The sequence below is a fragment of the Nipponia nippon genome, unplaced genomic scaffold (assembly GCF_047370975.1).
Source record: "Nipponia nippon isolate SJK-2023a ecotype South Korea unplaced genomic scaffold, ASM4737097v1 scaffold_2, whole genome shotgun sequence".
Lineage (NCBI taxonomy): Eukaryota > Metazoa > Chordata > Aves > Pelecaniformes > Threskiornithidae > Nipponia > Nipponia nippon.
Window position 1 is genome coordinate 68,001,596 of NW_028262336.1, and position 18,490 is coordinate 68,020,085.

Sequence of the window (18,490 nt, forward strand, 5' to 3'; positions counted from 1 at the left end):
TTATGGCCTACTTTTAACTAAGTAATATGGTGATTTTAGCCACAAATAACATAAGCTTGTTTAACTTACCAGGCTATTGAATCCCATAGCACCTAGAGCTTGTTTTAGTAGGGCTAATTTCTCCCTGTTCTGAGGGTTGGCTGTTACCATCGTCTCTTCCAGTACAGTCTGGCTTAGATACCTGCACAGAGGGAAAACAGCATATATAGTATTTACAAGGCTGGTGCACAATCAAACTTTTGAGGTTAAAAGCCAGCTTCACCCTTCTAACCAGAGGTTTATTACAGATTTTTCTCAGCCTTTGGAGGGAACAGTACCAGTGACAGAATGCTCTGTATTTCTTTCCTTAAACTTTTGCTTAAGGCTCCTCCCTGCCAACTTTAGCCATACATGTAAGCTAAAACTTCAGATTTAATTTATACCGCTGAGAGTTTTGCCATTCTTGCACTACCAGAGATTCCCCTTCACAAGGAAGATGTGAGGAGATCCTCTGATAACTCTGACTGCTTTAAATTCCCCTCCTGCTGGCTAGAGAATTGATCAGCTCTTATCTGCCTGATCCCATGATGATCATTCACTCCCTTAACAGCTGAATGGGTGACAGGTATACTCAGCATCTCTTAGAACAAAGTAGTAACTAAGTACATAGAGCAGTAAGTGTACAGCCCTTAAGCTGTACTACTTTGCACACTGTGAAGCAAAAGGAAATTTTACAAACCTTCCCAAAAATAATGATTAGAAGAGAGAGAGAGACACCTAGTGCAGCAGCTAATTCAGGAAAGAAAAAACAGAACCAACATAAAGAGTACTAACCCAAACCAGAATAATCAGAAACTATAGTACAACAGGTTATTGAAAAGAACAGTAATCTAACCTCTACAACAATGTATTTTGACTCTCTTTATATATGTCTATGGGTCAGATTTTTTAAAGTATTCGGGTAACTTCATACAGCTGAAATCACTGAGAATGAGGTGTCTGAATATCTTACGGGATCTGATTTTTAATTACATCGTGCTGAGAATGTAAAAAGATGTTTTCTTTTATCATTACCATTAAATTATCATTACCACTAAAATACACATTCATCACACAATCTACAATCTTCACAAAGGTCACTTACATCAACAAAAGAACTCCTCACACCTAAATCAAAATAACATCATCACAACACCAACAAAGGTGGACAATTTACACACACTCCACCCCTCATCCCTTCACCACAATTACAACAAAAGTTCCGCACAATTATTCTGCTCTCTAATAATGTTCGGTCCATGATCTGTCACATAAAGATAGGAAACAATACTGGTTTAATTTCTGACGATTCTTGTTCACAATCCTATTCTAATTGCACTATAGAGGAGACAGGGTTTCAAAATAAAACTATTGCCACAGAAAGTCTGGCAATGGTCTAGTAAGCATGATAGCTCTTGTAAAGGTGGCCTTTTATGTAAATGTGTTTAGCTTTTTGAAATACGTGGAAGAATGATTTAGTATTCTCACTTTTCTTACTGATAATGAGGTGTATGAGGTATATGGGATGAAATGCAGAGCGCATTTTTAGTGGATTGATACCAGATTTACCAGTGTGAATTTCCTTTGGAGTGATGGGAAAAAAAATGCATGCCTGGGTGCATAAGCACTTTTTGCGTGCACAGGAGAACTCACACAGCAGACGATCTCAAGTACAAACAAGCCTCAAATCACAGTGGCTAAAGCTGGTGAGTTAACACAGCTTTTGAGAACGTGGGTCTGTGAGCATCACTGCCAGAGCTCTGCACCATTTCCTTGAGGTTACCAAAAACATTAATTTTGTCCAACTCAGGTAGATACAAATGATAGCACAGCTGTGAAATTAGCTAGAGCAGATGATACAAAGTATATGCCAGATTTATTTTTTTTTTTTCTGGGAGTTTTTACATTGCCTGTATGTTTCAAAAGAAGGCTAGAATACTTCTGATACTGAATCTGGCATGGAACCTACTGGTATAAAGGTTAATCCAGGAGAAAATTTTCCACTGTTACGAACCGCTGCATGAGTTTATACCAGTTCAGTGTTGTGCATCATGTGTTGGTGGCATTTTTGATCCATAATTAGGAGATTTAGAGCAGCATCTACTCTGCTGTCAAAATATCCTATTGTTGAATGGCCGGAGGAGTTGGAAGCTTATGGCCATTTCTGCAAAAAAGCCTCCTCGCTGGTGTTCTCCCTGAATAACTCTTTGTCTCTCTCTCTGTGTACTGAGCAGGGAATACTCTTTCCTGTCCTGTGAAGGGAATATTGTATACTTCTCTTATTTAAGCAACCCCATTTAATTAGCTCTTTTTAGCATAGTTAAGGTGCTAGTTGGTATCGTCATAGTAAAAAGGTGGGCGAACGCTACCAACCCAGGTAGTGGCATAGCAAAGTGACCCAGAACACTCATTCCCTTGGAGGAAAGAGCTGAGCTGTGATACGAACCAACACGCGGCGGTTCTTGCCTTCAGCGCAAGCACTTCTTGCTGATACAGCAGGGGGCAAACTGGGTATCCGCCAAACCAGATGCCTGTGGCTCCAGCAACCCATCCATAAAGTGCAGCATCTGCCGGGACATGCCTGTTGGAAAAGAATCTGACTTTTCCCAGTATAAATCTCCTGAAGATTTAATCAGCAGATGTGTTGGTGCCCTTGGAAAAGGCTGCAGTTGGACATTTTCTAAGGTGCGCTTGAATTTAGAAGCAGTTTCCCCAGTCTAAAAGCAATTAAATTGTTTTATAACATGTCATGAGGCCCACTCATTTTCCAAACTATTTAAGGACTAATGAAATACGAAAACTGCTTTGAAGATATGCACATTCAACAGTTACGTGTTTATAATATAAAGTATATGCATATTAAGGATGGATTAATTGTATAGACTACTTGGAACTGTTGATGGATACCATACGACTTCTCCAAAATGCAGAAACTATAGTGTAACAGAGTAGGGGTATAATATATACTAGCTGTACAAGGAATTGCATTTTTTTAATTATTGTTAAGTTCATTCTACCTCAGAAACATAGTGACATTTAGATAGAAATATGAACAATTGTTTTTGCTTGTAAAACATTTCCCTGGCATCTCCTTCTTTCCATCTTAAAGGCCCTGAGGATGAAAAGGGCTCAAGACACCTTTTGTATTAATATTACTACTATCAACTATTTATGCTTAAGAACCAGAGTCCAGAACCAATCTTAAACTGTCGCCTCTCCTACAAAAATAAGGAAAGGGGAAAGAGATGTGTCACAGTGCAAAAGTCCTAATAATAATGAAACAGTCTTTTATTGCAGATACATCATTATTCCATAAAATGTAAAATTTTTTTCAATACGTATAGCTTTCCTCATATTTATAGTGCATTTTTGTCTTTTGACATTCAAGTGGCCTGGATAGAATTGCATTGCTAGTGATGAAGAAGGATTAAATTGCTTAAAATTTCCATTGTGAATCTACCATGGAGCTTTTAGTTACTATTTTTACTCAGATTTTTGTTACTGCAAACTATAGTGTTATAGCCATCATATTTATGAAAACCTATGCTGTTACTAGAGTGTGTGTAATGTTCCTATAAGTTTCCAACAAGGTAGTCTGTGTTCAAATACAAACCAGACCTAGTGACTCCTGAATCCTTTGTTGCTGAAAATTTTAGTAAAAGAGGTACTACTGCTATACAAGCCAGAGGTCATGTTCCATAATATCCAATGCATGCAGGCTGCACATCAATTGCAGACTTACTTATCATAGTTTTATTAGCCTTACTTGCATATCTCTGCATGCAAATTCATTCTGCACATGCACATTCACATTAGCTTACTGTAGCTTTACAAAAAGATTCTCAGACTTTGGCTGAAGTTGAGCCTTTTAGTTGAAGGTAGCTGCTCAGACAAAGATATTTATATCTCCAGTAAAACTGACAAACCAAACCGTGTATGCAGTTCTAATAATTAACTCCTTTCTGTCTAACCATTTGTTTAAATGCTACCATGTTGACATTTGCATTGGACTAGTACTCTCGACAGAGAGCTTATCAGCATACAAAAAAGTTCTAAGGACATGTGATCAGTGACTGTTTATTTCAAAAAAGAAATTTACTGATCCACAAAATGGGGTTCTTTTAAGAAGATAAACTAATCAATAATTGTAGTAGAGTATAGTCACTTTGAGTAAAACACTATGCTGCATTAGACACACAATTTCTTGAGAAATGTAAAAGAGACTATCTACATAGCTTTTTCTCCCTGGTTTTTCTTCTAACAGTTCTAATTTGCAGCATTGTAGCATTCTCATTTATTTTAGTCTCTCAAAGGGAAAAAAATGACTATTTAGAAGAAAAAAATCAATGGTGGTTATTTTTCAGTATATTGCTTATCATAGCATACAATTTTTCAACCATCATTTGAATGACATCATAGGTCAAATTTTCAGGTATGGTTGTGACTGGTGTGTCCAAGAATATAAAAAATACTTACTATGACAATAAATTCTTTATGTCATGTAAGTCAACAATTACCTTACCTGTTTACCTTACCATTTTCATTATAATTGTTACATATAATCATAATTTGTATTATTCAACCTATACCTGCAGTAAAGTTCATAATTTCATACATACATCTCAAATATGAAGGAGAAATACATAGGAACAAACGTCAGCTTACCAATACTGAATTTTTGTGGCATATGCATATTTCAAAATTTCTTACATAACCCGACTGGTTAAAAACTTTCTTTAAAGTAATATTGTCTGCTTAGATGACTGAGCAAATAACAAGGAGCTGAGACTAAAAAGAAAAGTTTTGACTATCTGTTTGCTGCTCTGCCAAAAACTCAGCAAAGCAATAGTTTATTTGGATTGAATTTAAATTCATTTATTTTGTTTTGAACAGCAACTCAATAACATTTAGTATCAAATGAAGTAATCTGTCTTATTCAACATAAACAAAACATGTCCTTTCATTTCCTTATAAGAAAAGCAAAGGAAATAAAAAGTAGGACTCACAAAATTATTACAGAAGATGAAAGTGTGTTTTTATTCTGTCTTTCCTATTAGAACTGTTACATTTTTATAAAATCTGTGACGAGATAAAAATAAAAAAGTTCCAAATTTGATAATTAGAGGATTTATTTGGGAAGATGGCACCCCTTTTCTGGTTACTGTCTCATAGTCAGCTATGACCCACAGAAAAGATCTGGAGCTTTCCCACTCAGTGTGTCAGGCAGTCCATTTCAAAGTGAGTTCAAAGCATCTAGAGCATGAGGAGATATTGAACCTTCGTGTTTCACATCCAAGGTAAGTGGTGCAACTTCCCAGTTAACTCATGCTGAGGCATAAAAGCCTAGCACAGTCCACTCAGGAAGTTTCACCTTCTTTCAGTGGGAAGCTCAAGAACACCACAGGCTTTCAAAAATAAGTTTTTCTTGATATTTTGAAGCATAGTCAAAACAAAGCCAGAAAACAATCACCTTTTGGCCCTGGATTTACTCCCCAGTCTTGAAATCTGGCTCACACTTTGTTCAGAATTCAATGTATCTATAAACTTCCCCGCTACAGTCATCAAAGTCTACAGACTGTGGTTATCAGCATTTCAGGGAGATCTGAACTGCTGATGTATGTCATATAGGGAACTTTCCTGATCTCTAGCAAATAAAGGTTGACAAATAAATGATATTTTGCACTAATCAACTCTTTAGATAACTACAATCATAAAGGCCTTCAAGCTGTATTGTTTGTAATTGTTAAGTGCGAAAAGAAGACCTTGGTACACAACACTGACCACAGAGATCCCACAGCTTGTCACAGGGACCCTGTAGTAGCAAGCCTTCCTAAGGACTGTTGTAAACTTTGATATTTCACTAACAGACTAAATAAGGCATTACCAAAACACTATCCCAACACCTAACTACTTTGCATTTGTGAAATCTGACACTTGAAATGTTCAAGTATTCTATACTGTTCTTACAGCCACTTTATGCCACGTACCTATATACATCATTGCTGTTTATCATACAGAAATATCTGTTCATTACAGTGGTTCAACTCATATCTGACAGTGAAGCTGTCTGAAAGAGATTAGTAGGTTGCGTCCACTTCATCAGAAATTCCCTTTTGTCAGGACAGTTAAAGTTGGGTTCCAATTAGAGGAGACGAGGAAGCGTGGTTTTGCCAGATGGACCCTTCTTTTCAGAAGGCTTTCCTGAAGTAAATACATTCTGTCATGAATAATTAAGAGAATTCTTCATGGGATTATATCATTAAGTGCTTGTAAGTCACTATAAAAATTTAGGATAAAGCCCTATGATGAAAGAAAAGGGATTTTTTTTTAATTTTTTTTTTTAAGTTAGCATCTAGCTGCTTGCTACTTGACTCCTTTCCTGAAAGAGGATGAGTGCTGACACATCTGCATTTTGTTGTAAAGCTTTCTGGGCTATAGCAGGCTTGATATAAGGGAAACAATACAAAACTAGTTGTTAGTCTTGAACTTTATTATAGCTGATAACTCAGTGCAATAAATGTTGCTTGTGGTAATAAAGATTTCAACAATCACAGTTAACCTCTTCAGTAAAAAAACTCTGGTTACAGGCAAAAACCTTCATTTTCTAATTGCTTATACTCAGAACAATTTACCCATTTGAGGTCTCAGAGTATTCTAAAGTTTCTGGGCTGTGCTCAGATGAGAAACAGAGGATATCTTTTTAATACAAAAAGAAAAACACAGAAGGGAGGGGCTGAATAAGGTTATCTATGCTAGTTTATTGGTGAGAGAAAGTGTCAGAGACCAAATGAAAGTCAAGGAACTAAGCCAAATACAAATGAGTACTATAAAGATACAATTTAACTAAGAACTATAAAATAAGACAAAGGGATAACTGAATGTACAGATTCAGGACAGGTAAAGCTGATTAGGCAGTGGATCATCAGAAAAGCATTTATCATAAACTAAATGAGAGTCAAGTATGCCTTGAGATCACAAAAAATTAATCACCCTATGTAACACCCTTATTTACATATGCCAATGTAAGAGGCACGAAATACTTAGCATGGTAAAGCTTCAACTGGAGTATTCTGTGTGATTTTGGGCATCCCATTTCAGGGACTTCAGGATCAGTTAGAGAAAATCCAGAGGAAAGCAACAGAAAAATGTCTCAGAAATGACTTAGAGCAAAAGAGTTCATTAAACATAGCGTACAGAAGGCTGAGAAAGAAATTGCAAAGAGGAAAAGTCCTACAGTCCTACAGTCCGTCGGGCCCAAAACCATGGACATGGAAATACCACTACTTTACACAGCTGACCTGAGGGATACAGAAGCATAGAGCATGAAACAGATCTTAGAGAAATGAGCCAATTTCAGAAAGATGCAAAATATGAAGGTACCATACTAGAACTAAGATATGAAGATAATTTCCAACACTCACTTCTTCTGGATTTTGATACTGCATTCCTATCAAGTTTGCAGAGGACATCAAACTGGGGGGAACAGCCAATATGCTGGAGGGTAGGGCTGCCCTTTACAGGCTGAGGGAATGGGCCAACAAGAACTTCATGAAATTCAGCAAAGACAAGTCCAAAGTCCTGCAGTTGGAAAAGAATAAACCCTTGCATTGATACAGGTAGTGAGCTGGGGAGCAGCTCTGGGGAAAAGGTCCTGGGGGCCCCGAGGGCAGTGAGCTGGGTTGGAGCCAGCAATGAGCCTGGGCAGCAGAAATGGCCAGCAGCACCCAGGGCTGTATCATCAGGAGTGTTGCCAGGAGACTGGGGGTTGTTTCCCCCTGCCCAGCACTCACTATCAGACCACATCTACATATTGCAGCCAGCTTTGCGCATGCACACACACACAATACACAGGAGACATTGCTAAAGTGGGATGAGATCAATGGAAGGCCACCTCAAAGGTCGAGGCTGGAGACATGATGGGGGAGGCTTGCTGAGTGAGCAAGGCTTGTTCAGCCCAGCGAAGGGAAGGCTCCAGAGACACAAATATCCTTAGAGTTTTTCAAGACTTGACCGGACAAAGCTCTGAACAACCTGATCTGATCTCACAGCTGGCCCTGCTTGGAGCAGGCAGTGCACTAGGGACCTCCTGAAGTCCCTGCCAAAATTAATTATCCTATGATCCTATGAAACACATTCAACTTATTTCTCAAATATGTTGGGGGTTTTTTGAACCTCATATAAAAACAGTAATTTTGGACCCAGAAGAGCGGGAGAATAAGAAAAGGTGGGTCTTGAATTGTTGGGAACATTACCTTGACCTTTGAACAGACCTTAAAACACAAAAACTGAACACGGCTCTTAGAGCCATTAAATATCTGAGGACAAATAAGTTTTACTTAGAAATCTACATTGTTTAAAATCTGAAGGGATGACAGTGTTCTAAAATCAGAACAATCTTAAACATCAGAGCTCTACCAAGGATGAGTCAAAATAGAAAGAGATTATTTGTGCACTGCAACTCCTCTGCTTAGGTCAGCAACCCTTTTCACTAGTTTATCTAGTAGTTAAAGTAGCACAGCATTATTATTTTATGAGGAGGAAAATGTCTTCTCACCTTGGAAATAAATATTTGGACACCAACTTCTAAATAGTCTTTCTTTTTTAAAATTTTAGAAAACTTAAATTTTAAAGAAATTTAAGAAAAACTGATATGAACAATTTACCATGAGGAAATTTCCAGACACTTTGATCACCTTCTATGAACTAGAAACCAAAGAAAACCTCTTAGGATTTTTTTTTGTATCTTCAAAATATCTGGATATATAGTATTTTTGGTAAGTCAGAAGATTTCCATCAGTTGTTTTAAGAAAGAGCTGGGGCACAGGGCCAAACTCCTGAACTTTAGGAAGATATCCCACGCGAACTGTCTCAAAACAATTGCCAGGATATGTGCTGTGACCACCACCACCATCTCCAAGTTAAGTCAACTTAGCTTAATTTTGTATATAGACAATAAAGGGTTTGTATCTTCTGCATGAAATTATTCATTCATAAGTCTAGCAGGATGACTGAAAAATAATCCTTTCTTGCACAAAAACACTCAGGGAGGATAAGGTTTTTATTCTACTGGGTTTCCAGGTAAAGGCATACACTAAAATAGTTCAATCTTACTTTACTTAGATCTTAGTTCTTATGTTGTATGAAGTGGGGAAAAAGATAAAGCTGAAACTCACTACAGAAACTTTGCTTATTCCAAATATCATCCTGAGGCAGAAAATCACAAGTTTAAAGATTCAGGAATGATAGAATCATCTTCCTGGTAACAACTGGTAACATGAATGCAAATGCAGCTAAAACAGTCCTGGCATTAGCTTACAAATCAGTTAACTTTTCTCTTTCTTTTGTGTAGCTGTTGCAGTAAATTTTCAAAGAACCTGTCTGTTTGCACAGTAGATCCTGTCTTGATATGAAGAGCTAGACCAGATCTCTGGAGGCCCCTTTCAAACCAAGGGCAAAGGAAAATATTATTTTTCTCTTTGTATTCCTTTAGTTGGTGAAAGGAGAAAAAAAAAAAAAAAAGAAAAAAAACATATGAGAAGATCTGAATGTCATAAACTGTTCTTTTCTGAGATACCAGGGTAACTGGTTCCTGTGAGGAATTACAACTTTTATGGTGTGCTTTCTTCTTCTGATCCACTTGCCCACATGTCATTTCTCTGCTACTAGTAAGAATTCTCTTAGCTAACCCCTAGAGAAACAGAATAGTATCAACTCCTATTCTAGCACAATTGACCATGCTATCTAGTACATTTATTTTGCTAAAAGGAGTTCAAGATTAGTGGGCAAAGAATTCAAATGGAAGCAGCAAAGAACAAATATTTAACATAAACAAATAACTAAATACAGGACTCTGTATCAATACTTAATTATGCAAATCAAGCCACTGCAGATCATGTTATGAATCAGAAATTTTGGATTTTGTCTATAAATCCCTTATTTCTTTTATAAAAGTGATGTACAGATAAAACTCTTAATATTAATTCACTAATTCAAAATAGCTATTAAAACTGGGATCCTAATATTTTATATTTATTTACACAAGACAGAACTTTTTGTTCTCACTTGAAGAACAAAAAATCCACAGTTCTTTTTTTAATATCATGCTGTAATCATGTGGAAACATCTCATGCAGTATGTGCTGTCCAGTTAAAGAAATTCAGAACAGAGAAATGAAATCAGGCTGTTTCAAAACATCATCTTCATCCTAGATACGGTTTTCTGCATACCTCTCCTCTCACACAGAGGTATCCAAATTTTTGTAATTGTGGTGATAGTCAGGAAATAGAACTGACTTGTCACTTGCTTTGCATGAGCTGGTTGACGAGTTAGCTTTATAGGCAACTGGTAGGAAATACTGTGTTTATTTCCTAGAGGAGAGCCTGTCGCTTAGACTGAATGGATTCAGATATGCCTGTCGGAAGCATTCATACACTTCTGGTGTTGTAAAGGCTTTTATTACAGCTTGATCTTAATTAAAATGTGTCATTAAAAAATGCACACAAGCATCCTCTCAGTGCTAGCTTCTATAAAATGGTGCATCAATTGTTATAAAAACAGAGACCATGCACGTCATGACATCATATTTAGTCCTTTCAGGCCACTGGAACAACAAGAAAGAAGTACAGATTTCTTTTTTTCTTGCCAGGTTTACATGTACTGTGAAGTAGAATAATGATTTATTCCACCACTGTATATTGTCCTAATTCAGCAAAACATTTATGTGTAACTAACTTCAAACCCGTGCTCCATCCCACTGATTTCAGTTGAATCTTAGTATTTTAATAAATGTTAATATGAAGCACAACTGGAAGTTACAGGTTGACACCCTATGTTGAGCTTTGATTCACTAAGAAAGGCAGACAAGATGTTTAAGTGAGACAGCAGGAGATAAGTAGTACTGGAGACCTCGACTTCAAGCTGCCCTAAGCATTGCCTACATAATTTCTAGGTATATCACCTTATCATACATTTACTTCTACACAATGCAATGCAGTATTACACAAAGATTCCTGAACTATATCTATATGACCTAGGTGTAGTACAGAAAGCACAATAAGTGAGGCTAACTACCTCAAACTGACCACTGCCTCAACACAGCTATGGTACTTTTTGCACGGCACCATCTGAGGTGTCTCTGCTACACTCCACAACGAGCCACACATAACTTATCTTTTGCCTCTACCTGTCTTTATATAAAGTTTAAAACAAAGCCAGTTTTAACTGGACTTTTCTTATTACAAAATCTTCATTAATTGATGTTTTGTTGCTAGAAAATTCTCAAGAGAGCCAACGTCACAGGAGGATGAAGCAGTATTTCATAATCAGGTTCCAGCTTTAACACAATCAATATGCATGTTGTGGGTGTCATTTAATGTGACATTGTATTAAGAAGCACGGATTAACAAGCTAAATCCCTTCCTTCCCCTTATTAGTGCTGCCCAATGAACCATGTACCTGCACAATCATGTGAAAAGCGTGTGGCTTTTGCCTTTGCAGTCCCCATCCCTCCTTCCCATCCAGCTCAGGGTAGTAACCCTGATTAAGCACAATGGTCGTCACTGAAAATTCAACGTTATCAGATCAGTTTTTCACTTTAAGCTATGGTGGAAATTATAGTATCTCAGATATGTGTTAGTTCCAGACAAAATATAACCATTTATAAACCAGTTTTCTTACAACTAGGTCAGTTTACTGCCCTCACATTAAATATTTGTGAAGTCTTTCTCTGAAATACACCAAATTTTTCTAAAAGGTTAGCTATTCCTGTGACTACTTGCTAAATCCCAAGACTTAATTTAGGTATAACTAAACATCAAACTTAAGAACTGTTTTGCCAGACTGAGAAAGAATGACTTCATAGCTTTACATATGTTTTTAAAAATGTTTTAAAAACTGCTGGGAGGAAGGGTATTGAGTGTATAAAACCAAGACATGACCTTTCAAAAATAAATTCCACTAATCTCTACCATATATGCAAAGTCACAGAATAAGAAATTACAACAAACATTTTTATTTCTTTAGATCTCTCATGTGAATATGAGAGGACAATGTATTCTGCTTAGTGAGAAAAAGCTGCCTTGCACTTAGCACTGTTTGATATGTAAACAGGAACGAGATAAAGACAAAGCAGAACAGTTGACATCAATGAAGTAAACGACATTTACAGAACATGATAATGAATAGCTTCTGGCTTTTTTCTCTGAGGGAGAAGGGGTGTATTTTACTGTCTTTTCTTCCTTTGTCTCCAGCTTTTAAACCTATTCCAATCTGAACAAATTTTACATCCTTTGAACCATGTTATGCTGTAGCACTGAGTCGGAATTACTGCTAACCATTTAAGTGCACAGATTTCTGCTCATGACCAGTGCAATAAAGCACCAAAACCATAATTTCAAAAATAGGAACAACTTTGTTAATGCTAAGAGGTAAAGTATCAGAACAATATCAATAAATTAAATATTGCAGATAGATTTGGTGATAGCCAGAACACAGCTCTTATTTTTATTTTTCTAAACTAAGAAACTCACATTAAGATACGTCTTTTGTAAACTGGTTTCAGCACAGAAAGCTTATATTAGCCTGTGTGTTGCTCAGTAAATAGTTTTGCCTTGACATTTTCATAAGATGAAATTTCAAATAATTCTGTAAGTGTACCTGTACTAGGAAGTACATAAGTTTTTACGGACAGTGGCTATACTCAAATGGAAAACAAAGAAATATAGCTTGGTCTTTATTCTCAAAATGCCAAATGTCTTTAGGCTAAACTGAGGTACATTTTTTTTTTTAAATTGTATTGATATTCGTGTGGAATAGGTTTAAATCAGAGACTTAGGCCTTCTGTCCCTAAAATTACATAAAAATGTGTATCTAGGATAATTCCATTAAAGAAAAAATTGAATGCATAACAATTTTTCACACCTCTGGTGACATTAAAAGAAATAATAAAGGCAGTACACCTTGTAGTGCTGTTTCTTTGGCTCATATCATTCAGTGTTTTATAGGACAGAATCACTTAGGAGATCATAATTTTGTGAACTATCACTTTACAAGGATAATTTTGAAGTTGAATATACATTAAATAAAGAGCATAATGATGATGGTGGTGGTGGTGGTGGTGGTAAAAAAGTAGCAAATATTGAGCATTGCTGAACATATAAAGAAAATAAGTCAGTCTGCATGCAAGTGCAAACTGGTCCAATCCATGTCCTGAAATGCTTCAGAAATTGTGTTTGAACTTTGCTCCTATAACCAAGAGTAATTTTGTATTCCTGTGTTCAGACTTACTTTGGCACTAGTTGCCAGGTAGATGTCATTAAGTTTATGAGCTTCAAGGCATTTCTCCATCAGCATTTGCTACTTTTTAAATGCTGATTCATTAAATAAAACTTACTGGGTTAAGAGCCACAGTATCAGATCTAAAATTTAAAAAGTGTGCTGAGTACCTGCCTATACCTTCCACCAATATCCAGTTAAAACATTGATAATATATTTCAAAATGATTTCACGTAAACACTCATTGTAGTTCATGGATCAGTTTCAGATCAGCTGATTTACAAGGAGCCCTCTTCTTCCCCTATATGCAGGCATGGCCATGTGTATTCAGGTATGTTTACTAAACAAGTAATTCTGAACAGTAAGATCCCTTTAAAGCCCTTTAACTTGGCCAAAAAAAAAGTTAAGGCCCCCCAAGACACTAGTCACTCTAGTGACTTTTGAAGTACTGGGAAATACACATTAATTACACAAGAATGAGACATTTTTAAGGAGGATTAATATAATTAATTAATCAATAACAATTGTTTACCTATCACAGCCTAAGAAAGTCTCGCATAATACAAGAATACGAATTGGTGCAGTACCTAACTTTACCCACTTGTTCTACAAAGCAAAAATATTCTTCTTTTTACTTTAAATGGAGTAAATAAGTATGTATTTATATATGTTATCTATTCAGCAATCAACCAGTCACAATCATTAGTGGCCATCCCATTAATGTAAGCAGAGGGTCCTGGTTTTCACACAGCCAGCAAGTTACATGATGCTGAACACAGGGTTCAGTTACAGAGAATTCACGGCTGGTCTCCCATGCTCAGCAAGACCTGCCTCACCTCCACTGCCCTGGGACTCATTTCTGTCCCAAGTGTGTTCCAGGACCACCAAAACCAGGAATAGGATGGATGCGTGTGTGTGTGTGCGCGTGTGTCTCTCACATCTTCTCAACCCTCCCAGTAAAATCATGCCAGATGAAAGCTCACAAATGAACTACTTCTGACATTAAATTTCCCATGGTGTCTTCCATTGCCTCTCATAAGGCAGGAAGTACTAAAGACCCATAAACTGTATGCTCAGCAAACCTGAAGTAAACTTTACAGGTTGCACATTGAGAACTCGATTGAAGGGATGCGTCTAAGCAGGTTTCTTATGTGCTGAAGTTACATTGACTTTACACTGTATAAAAGGAAAAGACATTCCTAAATCAAGAAAATTTGCAGATTTACTTCAGTGCTTTGATGGTTTGTGCACCCAAATAGGACAAAGAGGCTCCCTGTTGATTCTTATTGCTAAAATCCACACTGTGTTTACACATAGGGATTTGCAGTTTGTGCAATTTAGTTCTGTAAGCAAGCTAGGTTGGTATCCAAATACATTGTTTTCTAAATAAAATTAAATAATAAAATAAAATTAAATAAAATAATAAAGTACAATAAAATAAAACAAAACAAAACAAAACACAGAAGAAAGATGATAGCAGAATAAATTATGCCTCAGAGCAGCCCTTTTCTTTTTCCCTAAAATATATGGAAAGCTGGAATTGGAAGAGATTGAGGAGGATTATAATTGTGTGTTTAAAAAACAGGCTCCAGAATAAACTACAGAACCATAGAATTCGATAAGATGTTCCCATTTGTTCCAGTTTTGACTTAAGGGCCAACCTAACTCCATAACATACTCACTGAAGTTAAGTTCATCATAGTACATATTTTATTAGATGCTGTTCCATTCCTCTTAATTGCTACCTGATTGAGGAGTCCTATTTAAACAGGGGATTTGGTCTGGAAATATGGCAAATAACAGAGATAAAAATAAAGTGGGAAAGCAATCACTGAGAGCATGATGGAAATGGGGAAAGGACTGTAGGTACAAGAAAGTACAGATGCATCTCTAATAGTGCATCTGATTTCTCTAGCTGCACCTGAAACCAAAGACATGACTTATACAGAAGCAAACACAAAGAAATACTCCGAAATATTAGGATACAAATGTACAATCTCTAGTAGTAGCAGTTTTAACCCATCTGGATTTGGGACAGGAAAGTGATAGAAAATAAAGCCCAAATTAACAATGATTTCAATAGAAAAACATATCAAAAAAGAAAATGGCATAAGGCAGTCTCCAAGTGTTTTTCAACAAATTATTCCACTAAATAAATGATTTTCCTATTAAATGGTATCATTTTCATTGTTCATTTTTACTGTGAAAGGCCACAATTTTTTTTTTTTATAAATGTTTCACACTCTTCTTAGTCTTCATAATCCTCCTTCGTAATCTTGGGTGAACAAAACAGATCACAAAACTGGCATCAGTGTACCAGCGTCAAAATAAACGCTGCAATTACTGTGTAAGTTTAATACTATGCTGCAACACCAGCTTGGTAAACTGATTTCTACCCATTTAATGATTCAGTTATGTTAAAATTTCATAAAGGTTAAAGCAGAAATTAGAAGGTGCCAGCATTTGTCATAAGCCATAAAATACACTTCTCTGTAATTATGGTTACAAATGCAGTTTGTTTGTCAAATGGTATTTCTACATTGTTTCAGTGCCCTTTTCCATCATTTTAGTCAGCAGAAAATTTCTACTAAGTTTTTTATTTCAGAGGACTTTCTTGATTTGCATAGTTCTTTGTGCAAACTGGATTTGTTGTAACAATTTTTCTCACCTGTATTACTACTCTTCAAGAAATGTTGAAACTTCAAATCAGATAAGCAGAGGCCTAATTAGCACAGACAGGTCACAGACCAAAATGGTGTGTTAGGAAGCCCAGAACCTCATACATGTTTCTTCCTTGAAACACTCTGCACTACTCCCATTCAGCTCTCCCCAGTGTGTCTCCTCATCTGATATAGAGTGCTGTTTGCACAAATCTGATAAAAATACAGCTTTCCCCAGTTAGATAGGCTAATACGTGTGTGAAAGTCATTAAGCATCCCCAAACCCCCTGTACTATTTTACTGTAGGCTGCCAATCAAAGGTGACTTGAAACTATTGAAACTATACTTGAAACTATTTTTGTTTCCTTTTGATATCAACCACTGAGTACATCAAGCTTTGTATGATTTATGTTGTACTGTACTAAGCTTCAGCAATAACACTTTGTGCCATGATTCCAAGAGATGTGTCATAAACTAACTGGAGATAAACAAGACCTATATGTAGAATAAAGAAGTTCCAAAGATCATCTGGGTAATGAGTGATTCAGTACAAGATATTCCTGCACCATTCTGTCCAGCATTATATTGCATAAAATAATTTTAGAAGCCAAGACTGATGGACTACCATTTTCAGGAGCTGTATAAAACTGAGAGCCTAATGTCTTCTGGTCATTAACATATTCAGAAGACTTTGATTGGTTACTTGTAGGCTTTAGACAAAACTCAGTTTGAGTAGTTATATTTTAACTACAAAAAATCCATGTGCAAATCCAGCAGGAATCGAAGGAAACTGCAAATGGCACTAACCTGACACAATCAGGTTTAACCTCAGTGTAGAGGTCATTTTGAGTTATGGTTAATGAAAGAACTGTAAGAAGAAAACTATGCTACGCTTTGGGTTGACCTTGCCTAACTTTCCCAGAGAGAGCTGGCTAGAGTAACTGTAAAGCTAGCTCAGGGAGCTCAGTGAAGACAGTAAGTTCAAACAATGGTGAGAGATATTGTCTCTCTTAGATCTAACATTAAGTTGAGATGAGCTGGGTTCAACGACTGGGGCTTCCGTATGCCAATAACAATTTCTTAAATGACCCATTCCTGACTGGAAATTCATCTACAGTAATTGTATCAGGATGATTCTAAGAGTGACTTTTGAAATATAAATTGCAGAACTGTATTATTGCTCTAGATTTATGCAATGTAAGAGCTAAGTGGTTTCAGGAGCTGAATCCACTGAATCTCCCCCCACATATGAGACGATTAGCATCCTAGTAAAGTGCAGAGACATATTTTGTACTTAAACTAAAAGCCAAATGAGCTCCTCTACCATTTTTATAAGTGAGTAATCACATCTACTTTTAAGCTATGGTTTCCACGGCAATTTCATCCCTTGGAGCTACATCCATTTTCAGTCTGACGTGAAATACTGGTGGGCTGCCTAAACAGTCAGCACTTAATTTCTTCAACAGAGGACCAAATTTAACCTCAATTTATATAAAACTTCCATGGATCTCTGGAGATTTCTTTTTTCTAACAAAAGGTTGAACTTGGCCAAGAAACTTTAAGGTGTAAGATACTCATCAACAGAATTCACAACAAATTGGAAAGTTATCTGGTTCATGTTACATTTATTTTTGCATTTTCTTTCTCCATTTCAAGCATTTTATTCCAAACAATGTTTTATTGCATGTTTAGTTTTCTGTTAAAACTAAGACAGATGCATGTTCTGTCTTCAGTAGACTCTATAGATCCCGGTGCTCTTAATTACCAAGTTTGTTCTTTCTCTGGATTGAACAGATTTCATTTTTTCCTGCCTTGTACTCTTTATTTTTCATGCCACAGACAGATTATTCTACTTTTATTTTCTGCATGTGTTTCTATATCATGCTTACCCCAAACAAGACAAGAAAGAGAAAGCCTCTCTCAATCAAAGAAATAACAAATGGTATCATGCCAAGTCAAATGAAGTAAATGCAAGTTTGTGGATTAAAACTAAACATGCAGAAGTAAACTGACTAGAGCTATAAAAAGGCAAAAGTTGAACTGGTTTTATATGGTCTGATGTTATTTTTTCTGTTCTGAACTGCTCACTGGCACTGAGAAAATGTAAAACACCAAAGATATTACCAGATATCTGAGTTCCTTAGGGACAATACAGAAAGACAAGGAGGAGTGCCTTGGCTCTACATACCACTCTAAACATACAATTTATTCCTGAAAAAACATCTAATTTGTTCATATACACATAGTTAGTTCTACACCTTCAGCTTGTCAGAATTACGATGGAGAGAAAAACAGTTGTTGAAGAGGGGTAATTGTAATGAATGATTTCTTTACCTCTGAGAGTCTGCCAATGGAGTGCTCTACATCCTCTGCCACTATTCAATCAATATGTATGAACAATAATACAATGAAGAGAGGATTGTTAACATTAAATGAAAGAAAATACCCAGAGGAATATGAGTTTCAGGTTATACACTCTTGAACAAAGCAGAATTTCTATAGCACTTATTCTGAAAGCCAGAAAAATAACAAGTCCACTT

General features: G+C 36.4%; 1 protein-coding gene across 1 annotated transcript in view; it reads right to left on the minus strand.

Moving 5' to 3' along the window:
• MYO16 (myosin XVI) overlaps nt 1–18,490 on the minus strand; it is a 399,305-nt gene that overhangs the window by 129,963 nt on the left and 250,852 nt on the right. Inside the window, exon 17 of the mRNA XM_087757041.1 lies at nt 70–181. Coding sequence (XP_087613167.1) covers nt 70–181 — 112 coding nt within the window. The remainder of the gene's footprint in view (nt 1–69; nt 182–18,490) is intronic.